Source organism: Diospyros lotus, chromosome 13, assembly GCF_014633365.1.
Source record: "Diospyros lotus cultivar Yz01 chromosome 13, ASM1463336v1, whole genome shotgun sequence".
Taxonomy (NCBI): Eukaryota; Viridiplantae; Streptophyta; class Magnoliopsida; order Ericales; family Ebenaceae; genus Diospyros; species Diospyros lotus.
Window position 1 is genome coordinate 8,513,207 of NC_068350.1, and position 17,764 is coordinate 8,530,970.

At 34.5% G+C, this 17,764-nt stretch overlaps 2 protein-coding genes across 12 annotated transcripts in view; both read left to right on the forward strand.

Annotated features, from left to right (window-relative positions):
* Positions 1–4,644: 4,644 nt before the first annotated feature.
* On the forward strand, positions 4,645–10,408 carry LOC127788407 (type I inositol polyphosphate 5-phosphatase 8). 3 transcript variants are annotated; one of them, XM_052316629.1, is made up of 11 exons: positions 4,645–4,854; positions 5,552–5,705; positions 5,776–5,860; positions 5,953–6,033; positions 6,114–6,204; positions 6,614–6,718; positions 7,621–8,119; positions 8,261–8,457; positions 8,560–8,668; positions 8,755–8,903; positions 9,566–10,408. In XM_052316629.1, the coding sequence occupies exons 2-11, from the start codon at positions 5,676–5,678 to the stop codon at positions 9,825–9,827; spliced, it is 1,608 nt and encodes a 535-aa protein (XP_052172589.1). In that variant the 5' UTR covers positions 4,645–4,854; positions 5,552–5,675; the 3' UTR covers positions 9,828–10,408. The 3 variants fall into 3 exon arrangements, with proteins under 3 accessions (XP_052172589.1, XP_052172590.1, XP_052172591.1); XM_052316630.1 differs by having other exon boundaries at positions 5,643–5,705; XM_052316631.1 differs by lacking the exons at positions 4,645–4,854; positions 5,552–5,705; positions 5,776–5,860; positions 5,953–6,033 and having other exon boundaries at positions 6,174–6,314.
* Positions 10,409–12,663: 2,255 nt separating this feature from the next.
* The window catches only part of LOC127788406 (uncharacterized), a 47,288-nt gene continuing 42,187 nt past the window's right edge, over positions 12,664–17,764 (forward strand). For 2 of the 9 annotated variants that reach the window (XM_052316621.1, XM_052316622.1), the window contains exons 1-6: positions 12,667–12,861; positions 13,284–13,392; positions 14,485–15,870; positions 15,949–16,017; positions 16,093–16,291; positions 16,440–16,534. In XM_052316621.1, the coding sequence (XP_052172581.1) occupies positions 13,390–13,392; positions 14,485–15,870; positions 15,949–16,017; positions 16,093–16,291; positions 16,440–16,510 (1,728 nt within the window). In that variant the 5' untranslated portion in view covers positions 12,667–12,861; positions 13,284–13,389 and the 3' untranslated portion in view covers positions 16,511–16,534. The other 7 variants (XM_052316624.1, XM_052316623.1, XM_052316628.1 and 4 more) reach the window with 7 other exon arrangements.

Here is a 17,764-nt window from a genome sequence, read left to right on the forward strand (position 1 = left end):
ATTTTTTTTAATTTTTTAAAATAATAAAAATATGTTTATTTTTATTTTTTAAAATATATTTTCAAAAATAAAAAAATATAAAAAAAAAACTTAAAATAAGAAAAAGGTAATTTTAATTATTTTCCTCACAAACAATTTTAAAATTTTCAAAACGTAAAAAATGATACAGACAAAAAGAAAATATTTTCAATAATCTCAAATATAGAAACTTAAAACATAAAATTAAAAATAAATTAAAAATTAAAATACAAAAAGAACAACAACCCCTAGATTCTCACTATATATATATGTATTATGTCGATTAATTTATATTTTAATTAAATTTTCTATTTTTAAATTTAAATTTAAGAAAAATTACGTTTAAAATTAAATCGTACTTGAATTTTTATAGAACTTTCAGTTAAGAGTTAACTCATTTAATTATGTAAAATTTTAAAAATATTAATATAAAGAAATTTTAAATTTTATCAGAGTGGCGAGGATCATTGTCAGCAACAACAATGGAGATGTAGAAGAGTATTTTTGTTCATAAATAAATTTTGTTTTTAAATTTTATCCATTTTGATGAAATTTAATTTATTATAGTCACTAAACTCCTAATCTATGTGCATGAATTAACATGTAGTCTTGTTTTGCTTAGCATGATGCTCGTACATTTTTCAGATTACATCAGGTCAAAGGTGTCCTTCTCGAGCCACCTTTCTATTTTTCTATTTATTATTTTTAATTTATCTAAGATATTTGAATTTTGCCGAACTCTTTTCAGAGGTTGGTGACTTTCTCTCCTGATGCATCATCTAAATAAATTTAAATACGAATATAATTTATACATATTTAGAATTGAATTTTCGGTACAGTTCTTACGGAACTTACCTTCTAGCCTTATTATTGTCTTCTAATTAAATGTTATATTCCAATAATAATTATGTCTCAAGTTGCCGCATTGATTCTAATCTCGATATTCTATGAGGGCGTTTGGTACAGGAGAAGTTTTTAAATTCCTAAGATTCATGATTATTGGGAATGCTATTAAAAATTGTTGATTCTCAAGATTCATATAATTCAATGTTTAGTTAAGTTTAAACATTCTCAGAAATATTGAGTATTATTTTATAAGAATTTATATTCCTATATTTAGTTTAAATGTAACATTTTTGAGAATTCATGTTCTTTTTTCAAAATTATCTTTATTTAATTTTTATTTAAAAATAATAAATTCTTTCTATTATATAAAATATTGGGACCCACATTTTTAGAAAGTCAAAAAAATATCATTTTTTTTACACATTATGTATATATATGCATGTGTATATATATAATATTATATAATAAATAATATAAATATATTACATATATATATATAATATGTTTGTATGAGGTTATAAAAATGTAAGAGGTGTTTTAGTCTTTTTTTTTTTATTAAAAACATTCCCAAGTTTATGGAAAATTTGGATTCCCAACTCTCCATGAAAATCTTTTTGTAGAAAAGTTGTTTAAAAATCATTCTCAAAAATTTTCTTTTTCAATATTTTTTTATAAAAAAATTATATCAAACATGAGAATACAGATTCATAACCTAACATTTTCAGGAATCTTAAATTTTTTTTTATACCAAACGCTCTTTATATGAATCTCTAAGTACTTTACCATTATACAATGCCTGCATAAGCTTTATTGCTCTATGTTAGCTAGCCATACGCTACTTTAGTTGATATTTATCTTAGTAAAATAAAAATTAATATTTAACAACTCTAAACTAGAATTCTAATAACGTTAATTAAAATAAAACGTGAAAAAAAGAGAATGTTTAATTTAAATTTAACAAATATGAGTACGTACTTTGATAGTCAATTTTATAAATTAAAACACCTTAAACATATATTTATATGTCAATTAATTATTTTTTTAACAGAGCTTAGTACATGAGTCACCCAATTAACGAGGTTGACAGCGTATACTTGGAGAAACATATACGTGTACGTTCGGATCAAGTTTTTGCCTTTTGGGTGAATGAATCATGCATGCATTGCATGCAACCGCAGTTGACCGTGGAAGCAAATTACACGTAAGCCGCCACCTTTTTAGCTCAAAGGTTTATGTGAGGCCAGGTGTACAATTCTTGTGATCGAACACCACCTGGGTTATGATCAACGGCCAATAATCTCGCTTACCGGCTCGTTTCGTTTTCATGATCATCAAGATTCAAAGTTCAATCCACTTGGGATGAAAGAAAATTATAAAATGTAACCGGATTAGTGAAAGGGAGTAGTAGTGGATTGGGTTGTTTAACCATATTGGACTTGTGCTGTGCCCCCCTTAATCCCAGGTGTTGGCCGAAAGAAAACAATTAATTTCGTCTTTAATAATAATTAATTAAAGAAGATAAGAGATGACGTAGCTTGCTTTTGTGGGCAGTATTCTCTCATCTCATCGAGACTTAGGGAGTCACAACTTTGAGTTTTATGCTTAATTGTTTGTTTGGTTACATTATTCTTATATTATATGATTTTTAAGTTTAAGATTAAAAATTAGATCATGTTTGGTTAGAAAAAATAATTTTTAAAATATTGTTTATTCTATTTAATATGCCTTCATTTTGATATGATAGAATAAAAAACTAATTTAACCATTATTCTGTTATTCTATTTACTAAAAACTTTTTATGGTTAATTTTATTTTTTTTATATGATCACTTAAACTTTTCGTTATTTCGATTACACTCTTAAATGTATATTTTTGAATCAATTTAACTCATGTACTTTAAATTTTTTCTCGTGTAATAATTCAAACTTTTCATTATTTCGATTATATTTTTGTACCTATATTTATGAATCAATTTAGTTTTAGTACTTTGACATGTAAAAAAAAAAAAGAGATTAAATTGATTCATCTCACTTTATCCTTATTTTTGTACATATCAAAGTATAAAGTGATTAAATTGACTAAAAAATGCGGGTACAAGAGTATAATCAAAATAACGAAAAATTTCGATAGTCAAATGAAAAAACATGTCAAAATACAAGTGTTAATTTGACTAGAAAATGCGAATTCAAACGTATAATTAAAGTAACGAAAAGTTTGAATGATCACACGAAAAAAATATAAAAGTACATAAAAAAATATGGGTTTGGACAACTTTTTATGCATATATAATTGACTAAAAATATATATAATTTTTTTTTAATCCAACTTTAACCGAATTATCGTCCTTACGTGATCTCTCACCGCTCGTACTCTCGATTTTAGTGAAAAAGATAAATCTCAAGTGGAGACTTTAACCATTTATTTTTAAAATTTGAAAAATAAAAACATTATCAAACGTAATATTTGAGTTTAAATTTAATATAAAATGAAAATAAATGCATACAAATTAATAACAAAATCAAACAGTACCTGGCGACATACTAAAAACGTTGGATAATTGATGGGAGATCGATGTAACTTGCAATCTCTATAAAACTAGCTAGTTTTGTCTTCTAATCATGGAAAGCCCCTCACCTAAGCCATGAAATATGAGTGTTATCAAGTTGGTTTGTTGCTTTTGTCTCCTGAATTTAATGGTTTTGAAATATTAAACCCCTCAACCTCTTCCTCCTTTTCTGGCTTTAGTTTCAGACTCGGACAAAACATGAACTTGTTTCATCCTCTCCGGACTCAACAATGAACTTGCTTAAATATCATAATACACAATACCAACTAGGCGCTTAACAAACTTTATTATGGGATTTTTTAAACTTATTTTTTAATTTTTAATACTATACTTTAAACTTTTCTTAAAGTAGTGATGGACACTTAATATATTTTTAATATATATATATATATATATAGTATTGCCCTTACATTTGTGTTAATTAGTGTAAAAGGTTGTAATGCATGCAACTCTTTGTTTTTTAGATTTAGAAACAAAAAAATTGTTAATCATATTAGATTTGTGTAACCTGAAGGTTAATTAAACTTAAGCTTGTGAATATTTCGATATACCTTTAATCTTGACAATTATTAATTTTATATCATAACAATTTTTAATAATCCCATCTGATAATGCAATGATTTTTTATACAAGTTTGGAAACTCTAATACTACAAAATTGTGAGTTTGAGTTTGAATCTACACGGATAGTGTATCAATTGTCTATTAATGAACTCAGAGTCTAAGTTTTGACCAGTGTTATTCCTCATCTTACCCAATTACTTGAGAGGATGAATTATGATTTATAAAGATAGTGTGATAATTTGAGATCGAAAATTCTCTATGTATTGGGGACATCTCAATTTTTGTAATAAAAAAATAATTTTTAATTATCAAAAACATTTTTATTATACCGTAATATCCGATGTTTTGGAGTCAATATATGAAAAAATAATTTGTGAAGGTAATCCATAAAACATATTTTCCAGAATTTCTTTATCCCAAAACCAGAAGAGAGAAGTTACTGTGCTGCCAAAGGCCTTGAGCCAAGGAAGTACAAAAACAGTGGATCAGTTACACCTCGACCGTACTCTTTGCTTCGCTAAATTACAATAGTACCCCCAAATGGACTTCGAATGACCAGAACACCCTCCTGCCTCCCTCCCTCTCTCTCTCTCTCTCTATATATATACGCGCACGCATTCGGGAGCGTTATAAATAGGGAAGCAACCGCCCGTTTTTGCATTTCCGAGGATCTCCCAATACCTCCTCTTCACCGCCGTCCGATTCCCGCCGTCAAATTCCTCAATCTCTCTCCGTAGAATCTCGCCCTTTCTCTCTCCTCCAACCGAAACCAGCGAGGAAAAAGAAAAGAAAAGATCGTCTAAGGGGCCAACAAAAGGCTGGGGCTTCCCTTTCTCTCAGTCCCCTATCAACTGGATACCTGTAAGTCTTTCCTATCGATTTTCCCACTTTTTCCCGGAAAATTTGAAACTGAAACGCAATTATTATCTCCGGTTTCAGCAATGCCGCTGACTGAATCGCCAAAATAACCCCTTTTTGCATATTCCTTGATCGTTCAATCCCATCAAGATCTGGCGATCTTGCTCCCCGAGTTTCGCTTTCAATCCCAGAACTTTGGGTTCTGATTTGTTCGTTACTTTTTTTGGTCTGTAGATTTCATTGGTTATTGACATTTCTCGTTTGAGATAAACCCAGAAAAGGTAACTTTTCACTTGTGGTTAATTAATGGCGATTTGATTTGATCCAACTCTCAAAGATCCCAGAAAAGTTGTCAATCTGTTCACTTCTTCGTTACTGTTCATCGTCTCCACTCTGTAAAGCCCCCAAACCAAGCTTCCTAAGGATATGTTCTTCGAGGAAAAGGAACATCCTGGCCTCTATGCGTAAACTATTTTATAGAACACATATTATTTAATTCTATACTCATACAATAAGATTTACATTTTTTTATCTTCTTTTTCACGTTCTTCCTTTCCGTCTACGGTCCCTTCGCAGAAGTTGTCTCCATTAAATCTGTTTTCTCTAATTTACGCTCAAATTGGTAACAAGTCAGAACCTGTTTCAATTTTCAAGCTTCAATATTCCCAAATTGAAAACTTTATTTGTTCCTGTCTCGCAGGCTTCGTTGTTCAAAACCAATTTTAAAGTCTCTGGACAATCGACGAATCCAAGTCTGTGATCTAACCAGAACCGGGTTCATTCTGTTCCAGTTTCCTGAAGCGGTTTGATACAAATTTGGAGCAATGAGAATGGAGCGCGTGAAAAATTCGAAGGTATGGAAATCAATGATAGTCATATTGATATGTTGATTTACAGTGAGTTTGATTGAAAATTTTCTTGCAGTCTTCGTGGTCGAAGGTGGTGGTGAGAAAATGGCTGAATATAAAGACTGGTGCAGATGAGTTTAACTCCGACTACGGAGTAAGAGGTGAGGTTGAACCGGATTTGGGATTTGGAATTTGGAATCAGTTTTTGTTTCCGGCTCGGTGATTTCTGACTGTTGGAAGCTATTGTTATCAGCTTTGGTAGATGGGAGATGTGAGAGAAGGAAGAGTTGCTCCGACAAGGACTCGTACGTCGTCGTGCCGGAGGAGCTTTCAGGTAATTCTCCGGCGTTCTCTTTTGGCCATTCGCCTTGTAGCTCTCGCTCTAACTGGATAGTCTGGATTTGATCTGATCAGAAGGGTGGTTGATGCAAGCCAACGGTGGTATTGAACGGCCGAGATCCGACGCCGCCGGCCCTCCGACGGTCTCCGACGACCTCAACCTCAGGTAAGGCAAGAACCCATCTTCTCCGATCTTGGCCTAGAACGAGGATTAACAGCACAGCTAGCTGTTTTTGTTTGATGGTGGCATTGGGGATCACATAAGCGCCTTTATGGGTATGGGTTTGGTTAAACTTAGAAAACCAAATTACTCAATTGATATTGGGTTAGACTAATCGAGTTTATAACTCGACTTGACCGGACCGGACTAATTTGAATTTATGATTTGCACGATTGATTTGTACTTAAATTATAATATAAATATAAATCTCGAATTAATTCAATTCACGATCATTTCTAAATCAGATCATCAGAATGATTCTTACAATAATATTGGTTGAATTTAGTGTGTTAAGTTAGTTGTATTTTGGGTTTGGTTTGATGGGTGGTTGGATGCCGTGAAATTGATTGTATAGGATGTTCGTGGGGACATGGAACGTGGGAGGAAAATCGCCACATGCAGGCTTGAATTTAAGAGACTGGCTATGTAAACCTGCACCTGCTGACATCTACGTTATTGGGTAATTTACTAACCCCTTCTCATCAAAGTTATATTGCTTAGTAATTGCATCAAATAAGACATAATATTATTAAGTCAAAAACAATGAATTCATTGATTGTTCCCTTTGTTTTTCTAGCTTTTTGTGAGCTTTAATTTGTCTCTGAAAATTTTCAGAACAGAAACAACGAATTAAACACCATTTCTTATTGATATTTTAACAAATAAAAAAAAAAGCCCTGCCAAAAGAAATTAGTCTTGTCTCACGCACCACCATCAGTTGTTAGCCCAAGCCAACTATGTTCCCCAATGACGACCCAGGGACCCACTTAGCCCCGGTCATGTTCACAGGCTTGCATGCCGTGAGACGGGTCCACTATAGTTAAGCTACAATTGGGTACGAAGAGCCGAGATCTGCTGTCTCTTTTCCAGTCCCCTTGGCTGTCCGCCACCTCATCAAACTAATATACAGTAATGTGTGTTAATAGTATCAGAAAATTCAATGTTTTTTTTTTTAAATTTATTCTGTAATTAATAAGAAAAAATTCATCTCTTTCACACAGAATATTTTGTCGGGAAGTATTTTATTTGGGAAAAATCCATCTGTTTATTTAGAAGAGATAGAGTTTTTTTTTTCTGAGAATGAATTTTAAAAGAAAACGTTGAGTTTTTTGACATTATTAATATATTAATTTGGTGAGATAATTTAATTTGATTGGAGGACAGCCAAGGGGATTGAAGAATGAGACAGCAGATCTCAGCTTGGGTATGAAAACCTTCACGTTGGGAGTTCAAAATTGTGGGATTCATTCTTAAACTTGTATCTAAGTGGTGGTCTTGTTATAAAATTTGTAAATTTGAGTCAGATGATGGGTAATTTTGTCAATTTGATCTAACTGGTTTCAACCCCGTAACCTGAATCAGGCTCCAGGAAATCGTACCCCTAAACGCAGGAAACGTACTGGGGGCCGAGGACAGTGGTCCAGCTGCCAAGTGGCTCTCTCTTATTCGCCAGAGTTTGAACTGCAACAGAAATGACCCTGAATTGTCGAAATATTACGGCAGTGCCATCGACGCTGAGCTGAGCCTGTCACCACCTCAGAATGAGCCGCAAGACCATCCACCAAGCCTGAAACCGAGGCCGAGCTTCTCCGACTTGCTCTCACTGGAAGATGAACTCAAAGATGAAGATTTTCACAGGTTTCTGAGCTTAAATTCATCCTTGGATTCGATCCAAGAAGGATTGCCGAGCCCTCCTCGAACGAATACGAGTTCCCGGCGGCACCAGTACTGTTTGGCCGCCAGCAAGCAGATGGTTGGCATCTTCCTATGCGTATGGGTTCGATCTGATCTTTATCGGCACATTAACAGTTTGAAGGTCTCATGTGTAGGAAGAGGCATCATGGGATACCTTGGAAATAAGGTATAGATCCAATGAGGACCAGATTCACTGGATTCAGCCCTTTAAAATTTAGATTCGATCACTAGATGGAAATGTCTAGCTGTTTGGGTGATTGTCTAATAAGTTTGTAGTACTAATGAAGTGTTTGTTGTGTGCTTCTAGGGGTCGGTATCGATCAGCATGACATTGCACCAGAAAACATTTTGCTTTGTTTGCACCCACTTGACCTCTGGAGAGAAAGAGGGCGATGAGGTTCGAAGAAACTCAGATGTTATGGAGATCTTGAGGAAGACGAGGTTTTCTTGTTCGTGTAGAGTACCGGGGCAGCGAGTTCCCCCTGAAAGCATCTTGGATCATGAGTGAGCTTTTGATCTATGTTCAGGATTCAATTGCAAGTTCTGGCTATATTAGCTTTCGTTGTTCGTTCTAACTGGTTCTTATTGTCGTCTTTTTCTCATCAGTAATGTTATTTGGCTTGGGGATCTAAATTACCGACTCGCTTCTGGTTCGGGTGACACTCATGAACTGTTAAAGAAGAATGATTGGCGAGCACTCCTGGAGAAAGACCAGGTGAGACTCATAACATTCTGATCAAGTTATACTTCAAGAGAAAGAACACCTTTTCTTGATTTTGATCATCGTTTTGATTTTTGCAGTTGAGGATAGAGCAAAGAGCTGGCCGCGTATTTAAGGGATGGGAAGAAGGGCGGATATATTTTGCTCCAACATACAAATACCTTGCCAATTCTGACAATTATGTTGTCCAAACCTCCACGTCGAAAGAGAAGCGAAGAATCCCAGCTTGGTAATTTTCCAACTTTTCTTTTAACTGTCTGTTGATATCAAAAAGCTTGCAAAGTGGTGAATCTGCATCGAGTTTGAGAGGTCTCATGTGTTGTGTCCTACTTAAGGATTTTCCTCAACTCTTTGTTTCCTTTTGTTCCACTTCCATCCATCCAACCGGTTTACAGATCGCATGTAGGCTGATCCCCAGTTAAATATATTTTGATTTTGGTTGTTTTGAATCAAATCAATCAATCCCTTAAAACAATAGCTAACGGGGATTTCTCCAAATGGTTTGACTTGTGGCTGGCCGCTTGGATTATGGGAGCACTAATCGGTTTTATTCATCGGTCAAAAGAACAATTAATACGCGGAAACCTTAGAGCTAGAACAGACCATTTAAGCCGGTGGTAAAATCCAAAGACTGAATATATTCCAGCATCACATACATGGGCGAACTAGGCAGTATTTTGTTGACCTTTCAGAAAGTTTCCCCATTAATAAAACCTCAACACTAAGCATTGTTTACATCGATAAAAGCATCACACAAGTGGAGTTAGAAACCCCAGATTAAATGCAATAACTTGTCTCATCATTAGGTTAATCTAATAATAACTTGTTTGGAAACAAGATTAATCATAAGCCCAGGGATATGCTAATTAATCCGTATTCCTTACTTGGCAGGTGTGACAGAATTCTGTGGAAAGGTGAAGGGCTGAAGCAAATGCTCTATGTGAGGGGAGAGTCCAAGTTCTCCGATCATAGACCAGTTTATTCCTTCTTCTCCGTCCAACTCGTTACACCCACCAAACCCACGAGAATGCCGGCGCCACCGCCGGTGGCGGCATGTGGTGTCAAAGTTCGAGCTGAAGAGCTGATGCTCCTCAGCAGGGCACAGAGCTGCATTCAGAACCCACCCAGGTTTTCAGTCACAGCCCGAGAGTGACTCGCCAATGGGAGACTGCCAGCTGTGCAAGACGACACCTAATGGTTGAATCGAGGGAGAATGTTAATTATTGATCGGGACCAACCAACCCGGGCGTCGAGATAAGATAATAAAACGACACGCGGGTGGTGGCGTGCGTGCTGCCTGCACGCCTGGTGGACGACACGTGGTTTGATCAGGGTCTGGGTAGATGGTGATGAATGATCATGATGTTGTTGGGGTGGTGGCCGCTGATTCCAGGCGTTGTTCATGCTTTGAACCGTGACGGCCTTTTTGAGTCTCTGATTTGGAGCTTTTTGCAGGAGAATGATTTTCGTGTTCTCTCTTTATTTTTTTTTAAGTGTGTAGATAGGGATCTGGCAGAAGTACAGTACAAACCAAGTGTAACACAAAAGGCTTGGTGAGAGAGAGGGATAGGAGTTTAGGGAGAAATGGGGTCTTCTACTTATAGTTTGGTAGTACTGCAGCCTGTGGAGGTCAATTTTGGAACTTCCCTGTCATCAATTTTGATCACAAATCACAAGACTATACGTAGATACTTTTGTTTACCGAAAATTCTATTTCTAATCATAACTTTTACTTTTCACAACTATTATAGGTAAAATATTAAATTTTAATATTGACAGTCACATTTATTACTTTGTTTAATCATTTATATATCAAATATATCCAATAAATAACCATCTCTCAAAAAATATACCTCACACGCATCCAAATTGTTCTTCTTCGCATCAAACCTTGGTCTTTTTCCTATTCTCCTTCTTCGCACATCAAATCCTATTATTATTCTTCTTCAGACCACTCTCACAGACGATCATCGATCTCTCGTCGTCGCCAACTTCGCTTGCCTCGCCCACCCTAGAGTTCCTTGAAATCGCAAAAAATGCCCTCCAATTAAGGGTTCCCGAACCGTAGAGTTTGAGAAACCCCTCACCCCCCGAACCTCGTTGTTCGGGGGGTGAGGGGTTCCTCGAACCCAGTGGTTCAGGAACCCCTAAGCTCCCGAACAACGAGAATCGGGGGTATGGAGTTCTTAGAATCTCGCCCTTCAGGGTAAAAGTTTCCCTAACTTACCTAATTTGCATAGTGAAATTCGGATCAGATTGAGTTATTAATATCAAAAATTAAAATTATATATATTATAACTATATTTTATGAAAAAACAAAAAAATTATTTTATATATACATACATATTATATGTATAGTTATAATTATATATATAATTATATTACATAAACTATTATAACTATAACTATTATAAAATATAAAATATGTATAATACATATTATAACTATAACTATTATAAAATATAAAATATATATAATACATAATATGTATGTATTAAAATATAAAAAATATATAATACATAATACATAATATGTATTAATATAGATATACATAATATAAAATATATATAATACATTTATACATATTTTATATTTTATAATAGTTATAATTATAATAGTTTATGTAATATAACTATATATATAATTATAACTATATATTATAATATATAAAATATATATACCTCCTGAACCTCAAGGTTCGGGAGAATTGATTTTCTCTGAATTTATAGATTCGGAATTCTTTAAATCTCTCGAATTTTGGGATTCGGAGGTTGGGAGATGCCCCGAATTTCAGAGTTTGGGAAATCCTCAATCGCCCGAATCTCAAGTTTCGAGGTATTTCCCAGGCCCGGAACCCCGGGGTTCGGGGCTTCAAAGAAGAATATTTTTTATTTTTTAATTAATTTTATTTTTTTAATTCATCACTCATCTATGTAAATTATGTGATTTAATTTATTTGTAATATATATAAATTATGTGATTTAACTAGTGATCGATGTTTATAATGTTATAAATTGTGTTATTTTTAAATATATATTATATAAATGCATGTTATTTGATAATATTAAGAAATTATTTTAACTTTTAAAAATATTAATAATTTTTTACTATTTTATATTGATTTACTATAATTGTTATTATTTGAGAAAGTGGATGCATGCGCTTGAGGAGTAATGGTGGGTGGTTGATCGTCAACGATTTAAATGAAGACAAATATGAGTTTTCATCTGAGAATATTTTAGAAATATTAAAAGTGAGTTGCCGAGAGTAAAATATGTGGTTGCAAATAGAATTTTTTTTAGTTTAATGTTACCTACTTCGGATAAATATATTAGTTCATTTTCTTTTTCTTTTTTTTTAATTTAGGACTCATGCGCCGTCGTCTTTTGAATGATATAATAATTAAGGAGAGGGTGGGTTCTTCAAGACCTCTCTTGAAAGATGACTTTTGATGTCATTACATAATTATTATTAAACTAGAGAAGGAATAAGCAAGAATCAAATTTAAATTTGTGTCCTGGGTGTCATGTAAGGATAATTTATAACCCAAAATATTTTTTTGTTAATTTTTTTTTTTACTGAAAATATGTCACAATAGAAGATGAAATTTCTGTGTGTGAAGTTCAGAAAACATTTTCACTAATGATATAGATAGCTATAGATGCAGGCCCAGTTTGAGCCCAGAGGGGAGGCCCAATTATTGGACCGTTCGTAACTTTTGAGTCTATTGAAGAGTCCATTTCAAACACTTCACAACATAATTATTATATATTCATATTTGCACATATTAAAATAAAATAATAAAATATTTATACGTATTAAAAATAAATTAATATACTCGTAATAATACTATCTGATATTATATGTATTTATAAATATGCCTCGAAGCCCATTTATAGAGGGTTGTTCTCATCACGAACTTGTACACGGTCTAGCGATTTCCAACAAACCGACGGTACAGATCGAGCTGCCCACGTCTACGTGTACGGCTGGGATCAGAATCCACCACTTGCGATCGTGCAAGGCACCACCTTAGATCCCTCCTCGCTTATGAAAGTCGTACTGTCCAGATGGGACCTCACTCTCCATCTTCTTAGATCTCGCCGTTTCCGTACAGTCGCCGATGTATTTTCGCCGGAAAGTTTCTGATTGACTGGAGATCGCGCCACTATTGAAGTCTAGTTTAGGTATCCATCGATGTTTTTTCCATGTATCGATCTCATTTCTTGTTACTTTTAGGGTTTACAAGAGTTTATCTATTGTATTTGTTCCATTATTCAGAAAAAGTCCGTTTAGATTAATTAGTGAGTTGAAACTTGAGCTTGCAGGATCCTTGCTTCAACCAGTGGATTCTTTTTGATCTGTCATTGTTTGTGAAGTCCTGAACGTTGAAGTGTAGCATGTGTTATACGCAATCATCTTATTTTAAATGTTCGAAGTTTAAGATATTGAGAAAAGAATGGCGGAACGGTTTCGCAGTTTCGTATTTGATATATAAATATGTTATATATGACCTTTTTTTTTTTTTGTTTCTTTTCTGGTTTTCTGCATAGGAAGATTACGCTTAATCCTGACACTTTCTAAGCGAGCTTAGCTTTTACGTGTGTAGGATTCGTTTCTCAACGTGCCTTTGTCATTTCCAAAAATCAACTGGTTAGAACTGCGAGATTACTTGATTTACTTGGATCGAAAAGGTAGCAAAGGAGAAAAAACACATGGTACGTTTTGATTTCTATTGTGGAGTTTTTAGGTTTTAACATTGTTCTGCCTGTTTACTTAAATTCATATGCATGGGGATTTTTTCCTGCGATTATGTTTGTGAGAAAAAAAAGTTTTTCAGTTGTTTACCAAACTTGAAATCACTGGTTTTACGCATCTCTTTCTTTAATTGACTTTGTTTCAAGATATTGTCTTTGTCGTATAATATGACTTTTAAGCTAATGCGCTTACAGAGTGAAACTAAAACCAAATTAGATTAAAAGCCGAGGCACTTGACAGAAGGGGGGGGGGGGGGGGGGGGGGGAGAGTGAATTAGTATTTTTTTTTTCTTGAAGTTGCTTTCTTCACATTTTTGCATTTTATGTTTTCCAATTCAAGAAATCACATGCATTCTACTGATACTAAGTTTAAGTTAACATATTTGTTTTTCATAGTTTTGCTCGATATATTTTCTAATCTAAAAAATCATATGCATTCAGTTAAGACTGGACTTTGTCTAATATTTTAGCCTTATAGTTTTGGGCTGGAATCTTTAGAGGCTATTATATATGATATGCTGATCCTTGCTGTTCAACAAATCAAAGAAATGTTGGACAGTGAAGATTCACTAAGAACTAATTGTTTCCAGTTTTCAAGCTCAATCTTTTGCCTTTTGAGAGCTGAAAAGATTTTATTTTTAAGTGTGACTTCTTGCTGACAATGCATCACAGTCAGTTAACACATCTAATACTAACCAAAAATTTTAATATTACTGATACAAATGAGTCAGTGTTTCTTCTGTATAGAATAAAAATGATAATTCATTGTGGCAATTCTGAACTAGAAGGGGATGCAAGGGTGACATTTAAAACCTGAATTTTCCAAAATTCTAGCCTGAAGGTAATAATGTATACTATTTCGATAAGATTCATCTCTAAATCTCTAGACGTTAGATTAAATTAGCTGCATGACTGTGTGAAGAAGAAGTTGCACTCATAATCTTCATGCTTTTTTGTACTTGTTCAGCACTTACAAAGGCCTCAAGATTTGAAGCTCAATACATCCTGTCATAGATAATTAATTGTGGTCATTTAATTTATGACTTGCTATAGTCTTTCCAGAACACAGGCTTTTGGATGGCAAAGGGCACTGGGTGCTTAAATGATGGTGACATGGCCTATGATAACTCCTCCAGAATTGAGCCGAAGCGTTCTCATCAGTGGTTTATGGATGGAAATGAGACTGAGCTATTTCCAAACAAGAAACAAGCTGTGGAAGTTCCAAGCCACACTTCATTCTCTGGATTTCTAAATTCAAATGTTTCTATTTCTCCATGGGGAAATACTTCTGGTTTAAACTCTACCATTGGCCAAGTAACTGAACGTTTATTTGACCCTGAAACTGCTAGGGCCAGCAATTTTGATGATGGCAATATTCCATCAGTTGGCACAGACAATGATCATGTGGGGAGAAAAGCCATTGAGGATTCATTTGGAAGTGATTCTCCATTTGGTTTGTCCATGTGTCATACATTTGAGGATCCTAGATCAGGTCTTAGTTATGGTGGAATTAGAAAAGTTAAAGTCAGCCAGGTGAAGGACTGTGAGAATTTCATGTCAGTATCAATGGGACTTGCCTATAATGGCGATAATGGTACTGTGTCAACACCTCATGCTTATGGCAAGACAGATGACAATTCCATATCAATGGGCCTTTCATTTAATAGAGACAATGCAAATATTATATCCATTGCCGATGCCTATAATAGAGTAGATGACAATTTTATATCAATGGGCCAATCATATGTCAAAGGGGATGATAGCACCTTATCAATGGGTCACGTTCATAAGGGGAGTAATAATGCCATATCAATGAGTCAATCTTTCAGCAAGGGTGATGGCAATATCTCAACAATGGGTGAGACGTTCAATAGGCAAGATGACAATAATATACCAATGGGCAATTCCTTCAAGGACTCAATTTGTGAGCCTCTCAGCAAGGCTGACAACCTTTTCCCATCCATGGGTCAAACCTATAGGAAAGGTGACAGTAATTCTATGTCCCTGGGTAGCTTATACAACAAGCTAGAAGACAATGCCAAACCAATGGGCCACACTTTCGACAAAGTTGAAAACAGTGCTTTGTCAATAGGTCACTCTTTTGGTAAGGGAAACAGTAATATCATTTCTTTTGGGGGACAAGATGATGATGATATAAATTCTTCAGGAAGGCTTATATGCAGTTATGACTTGTTAATGGATCAATCTTCAACTCAAAGACCAGAAGCACTAAGTGAAAAATGTTTTGTTGAATCAAATGTGAATGCCATTGTAAGTGCCACTAAGATAACTTCCTCCATGAGTGAAACCGTTTCTAAGGAGGATCAAAAAGCATCTAAAAAGGTTCATTCAAACAATTTCCCTTCAAATGTTAGAAGCTTGCTTTCAACTGGTATGCTGGATGGTGTGCCTGTGAAGTACATTGCATGGTCACGTGAGGTAAACTTTAATTTATATGCATTCATTTTTCAGACGAGCTTATGCTTTGATGACTCATGGTTTCTCCATCCATGATAGAAGGAGCTTCGTGGCATCATAAAAGGTTCTGGTTATCTTTGTGGATGTCACTTGTGTAACTTTTCTAAGGTCAGTTGGATATTAAATTTCTCATTTTGTATTCATTCCTTTATTCTGATCACTACTTTTCAATTGGTATTTTAGGCAATTAATGCATATGAGTTTGAACGCCATGCCTGTTGTAAAACAAAACACCCAAACAATCACATATACTTTGAGAATGGAAAGACCATTTATGGAATAGTTCAAGAACTGAGGAACACACCTCAAGATTTGTTGTTTGAAGTTATTCAGACAATTACCGGGTCATCCATTAACCAGAAAGCTTTCCGTCTATGGAAAGGTAATTTTGTAATTTTTGTTATTTTGCTTACTTGGCAATGGTTGTTCAATATGGTTTGGTACAGCCCCACTTTTCACTTTCTAGAAATTTTCCTTAATTGTGATATGCAATACATTTGTCCTCATGCGATTCTTTTCCTCTTCTTCAGAATCATTCCTAGCTGCTACTCGTGAACTACAGCGTATATATGGGAAGGATGAAGGCAAACAATTCTCCTAAATGTTTCCTTGGTCAGATATAAAGGTAAGAAACTCTTTGTTTTTGTACTCATAATTTTATTTGCTAATACCTTGTCATAATTATAAAAATACAAAAGATCCCTATAGTTTAGGGACAAGGTCTTGTTATGGAAATAGGAGATCAGGTTGGCTGCTAATCTGGTTGCCCGATTGAGTTTCTCCTGCCCCTTCTAGAACATTTTCTAGGGGGAATTAAAGATAATCATTGTCAAGATAAACTGATATCATGTTCATACCCAGTACCGTGTTTTCTCCTTATTATTATTCTTTGATATCATATGATATTTGCCTCTGCTTGGTTCTATTATTGTTTTGACTTGTAAGGATAATTGAGCAGGGTTTTCTGTATTTTTAAGAAACCTAAACTGCGTTCAACTGGCTGGGGGCATTTCCATGCCGCAACTCCTTTCCAAGGTGCGGAACAACTACAGGAATTGATTGCAGTCCTGTCATGCCACTTAAGTTGCGCCCATTATGGAGGATATAGGATTGAAAATTGCTCTGCTTTTCTGTTCTCCTGATTTTGTGATTTATTTAATCATCTTATTTTTTTTAATTAAGACAAATTTCTCCAAGGAAAGATCAAGTTTGAACATTTGTTTCGAGTTAAACCTTGGGTACGACAAATCACTTGTACCAGTCATGTCAAGTAAGCCCATGGTGCAAAATGTGACCCCAAAACCCAAAATGCCCACATTTTATTCAACTATTCATGGGGTTATGTTTCCCATACATGGTTATTTCACAGCATCATATGGACATGAGTATATTAAGGGGCACTGCTAAGGTCTAAGTAGGTCATGTACAGTTCAGTTAGACTTAATATGTACGTACTTAGCTAAAAGATATCAGATGCCTATTCTGTACATGGCATCTACCAAGTTGACATGGAACCATGATATTTTATTTTTTTATTTGTAAGCGTTTATATTCTCCTGTACATTTTTCAGGTTTTGAGAGCTCGTGGTTAATTAGAGGGCATTTAATGTGTGGACTGCAAAACTTCACTGAAAGAAGAATGAGTATCTTTGGATTTGGGTTTGGGTGAGTGTGACTTCACTTCATCTTTTAACTAATACCAAATTGGTGGTTTAGTAAATGAGTGGTAGTGTTACTCGTTTATTCACAAATTTTCCTAGTATGAGTCTGGCATAAGTCAAATTAATTGGACTAGTTAATAACTTATACACAAAATCACATTGAATCACCTAGATTGGTTAAGATCTGTTGCATT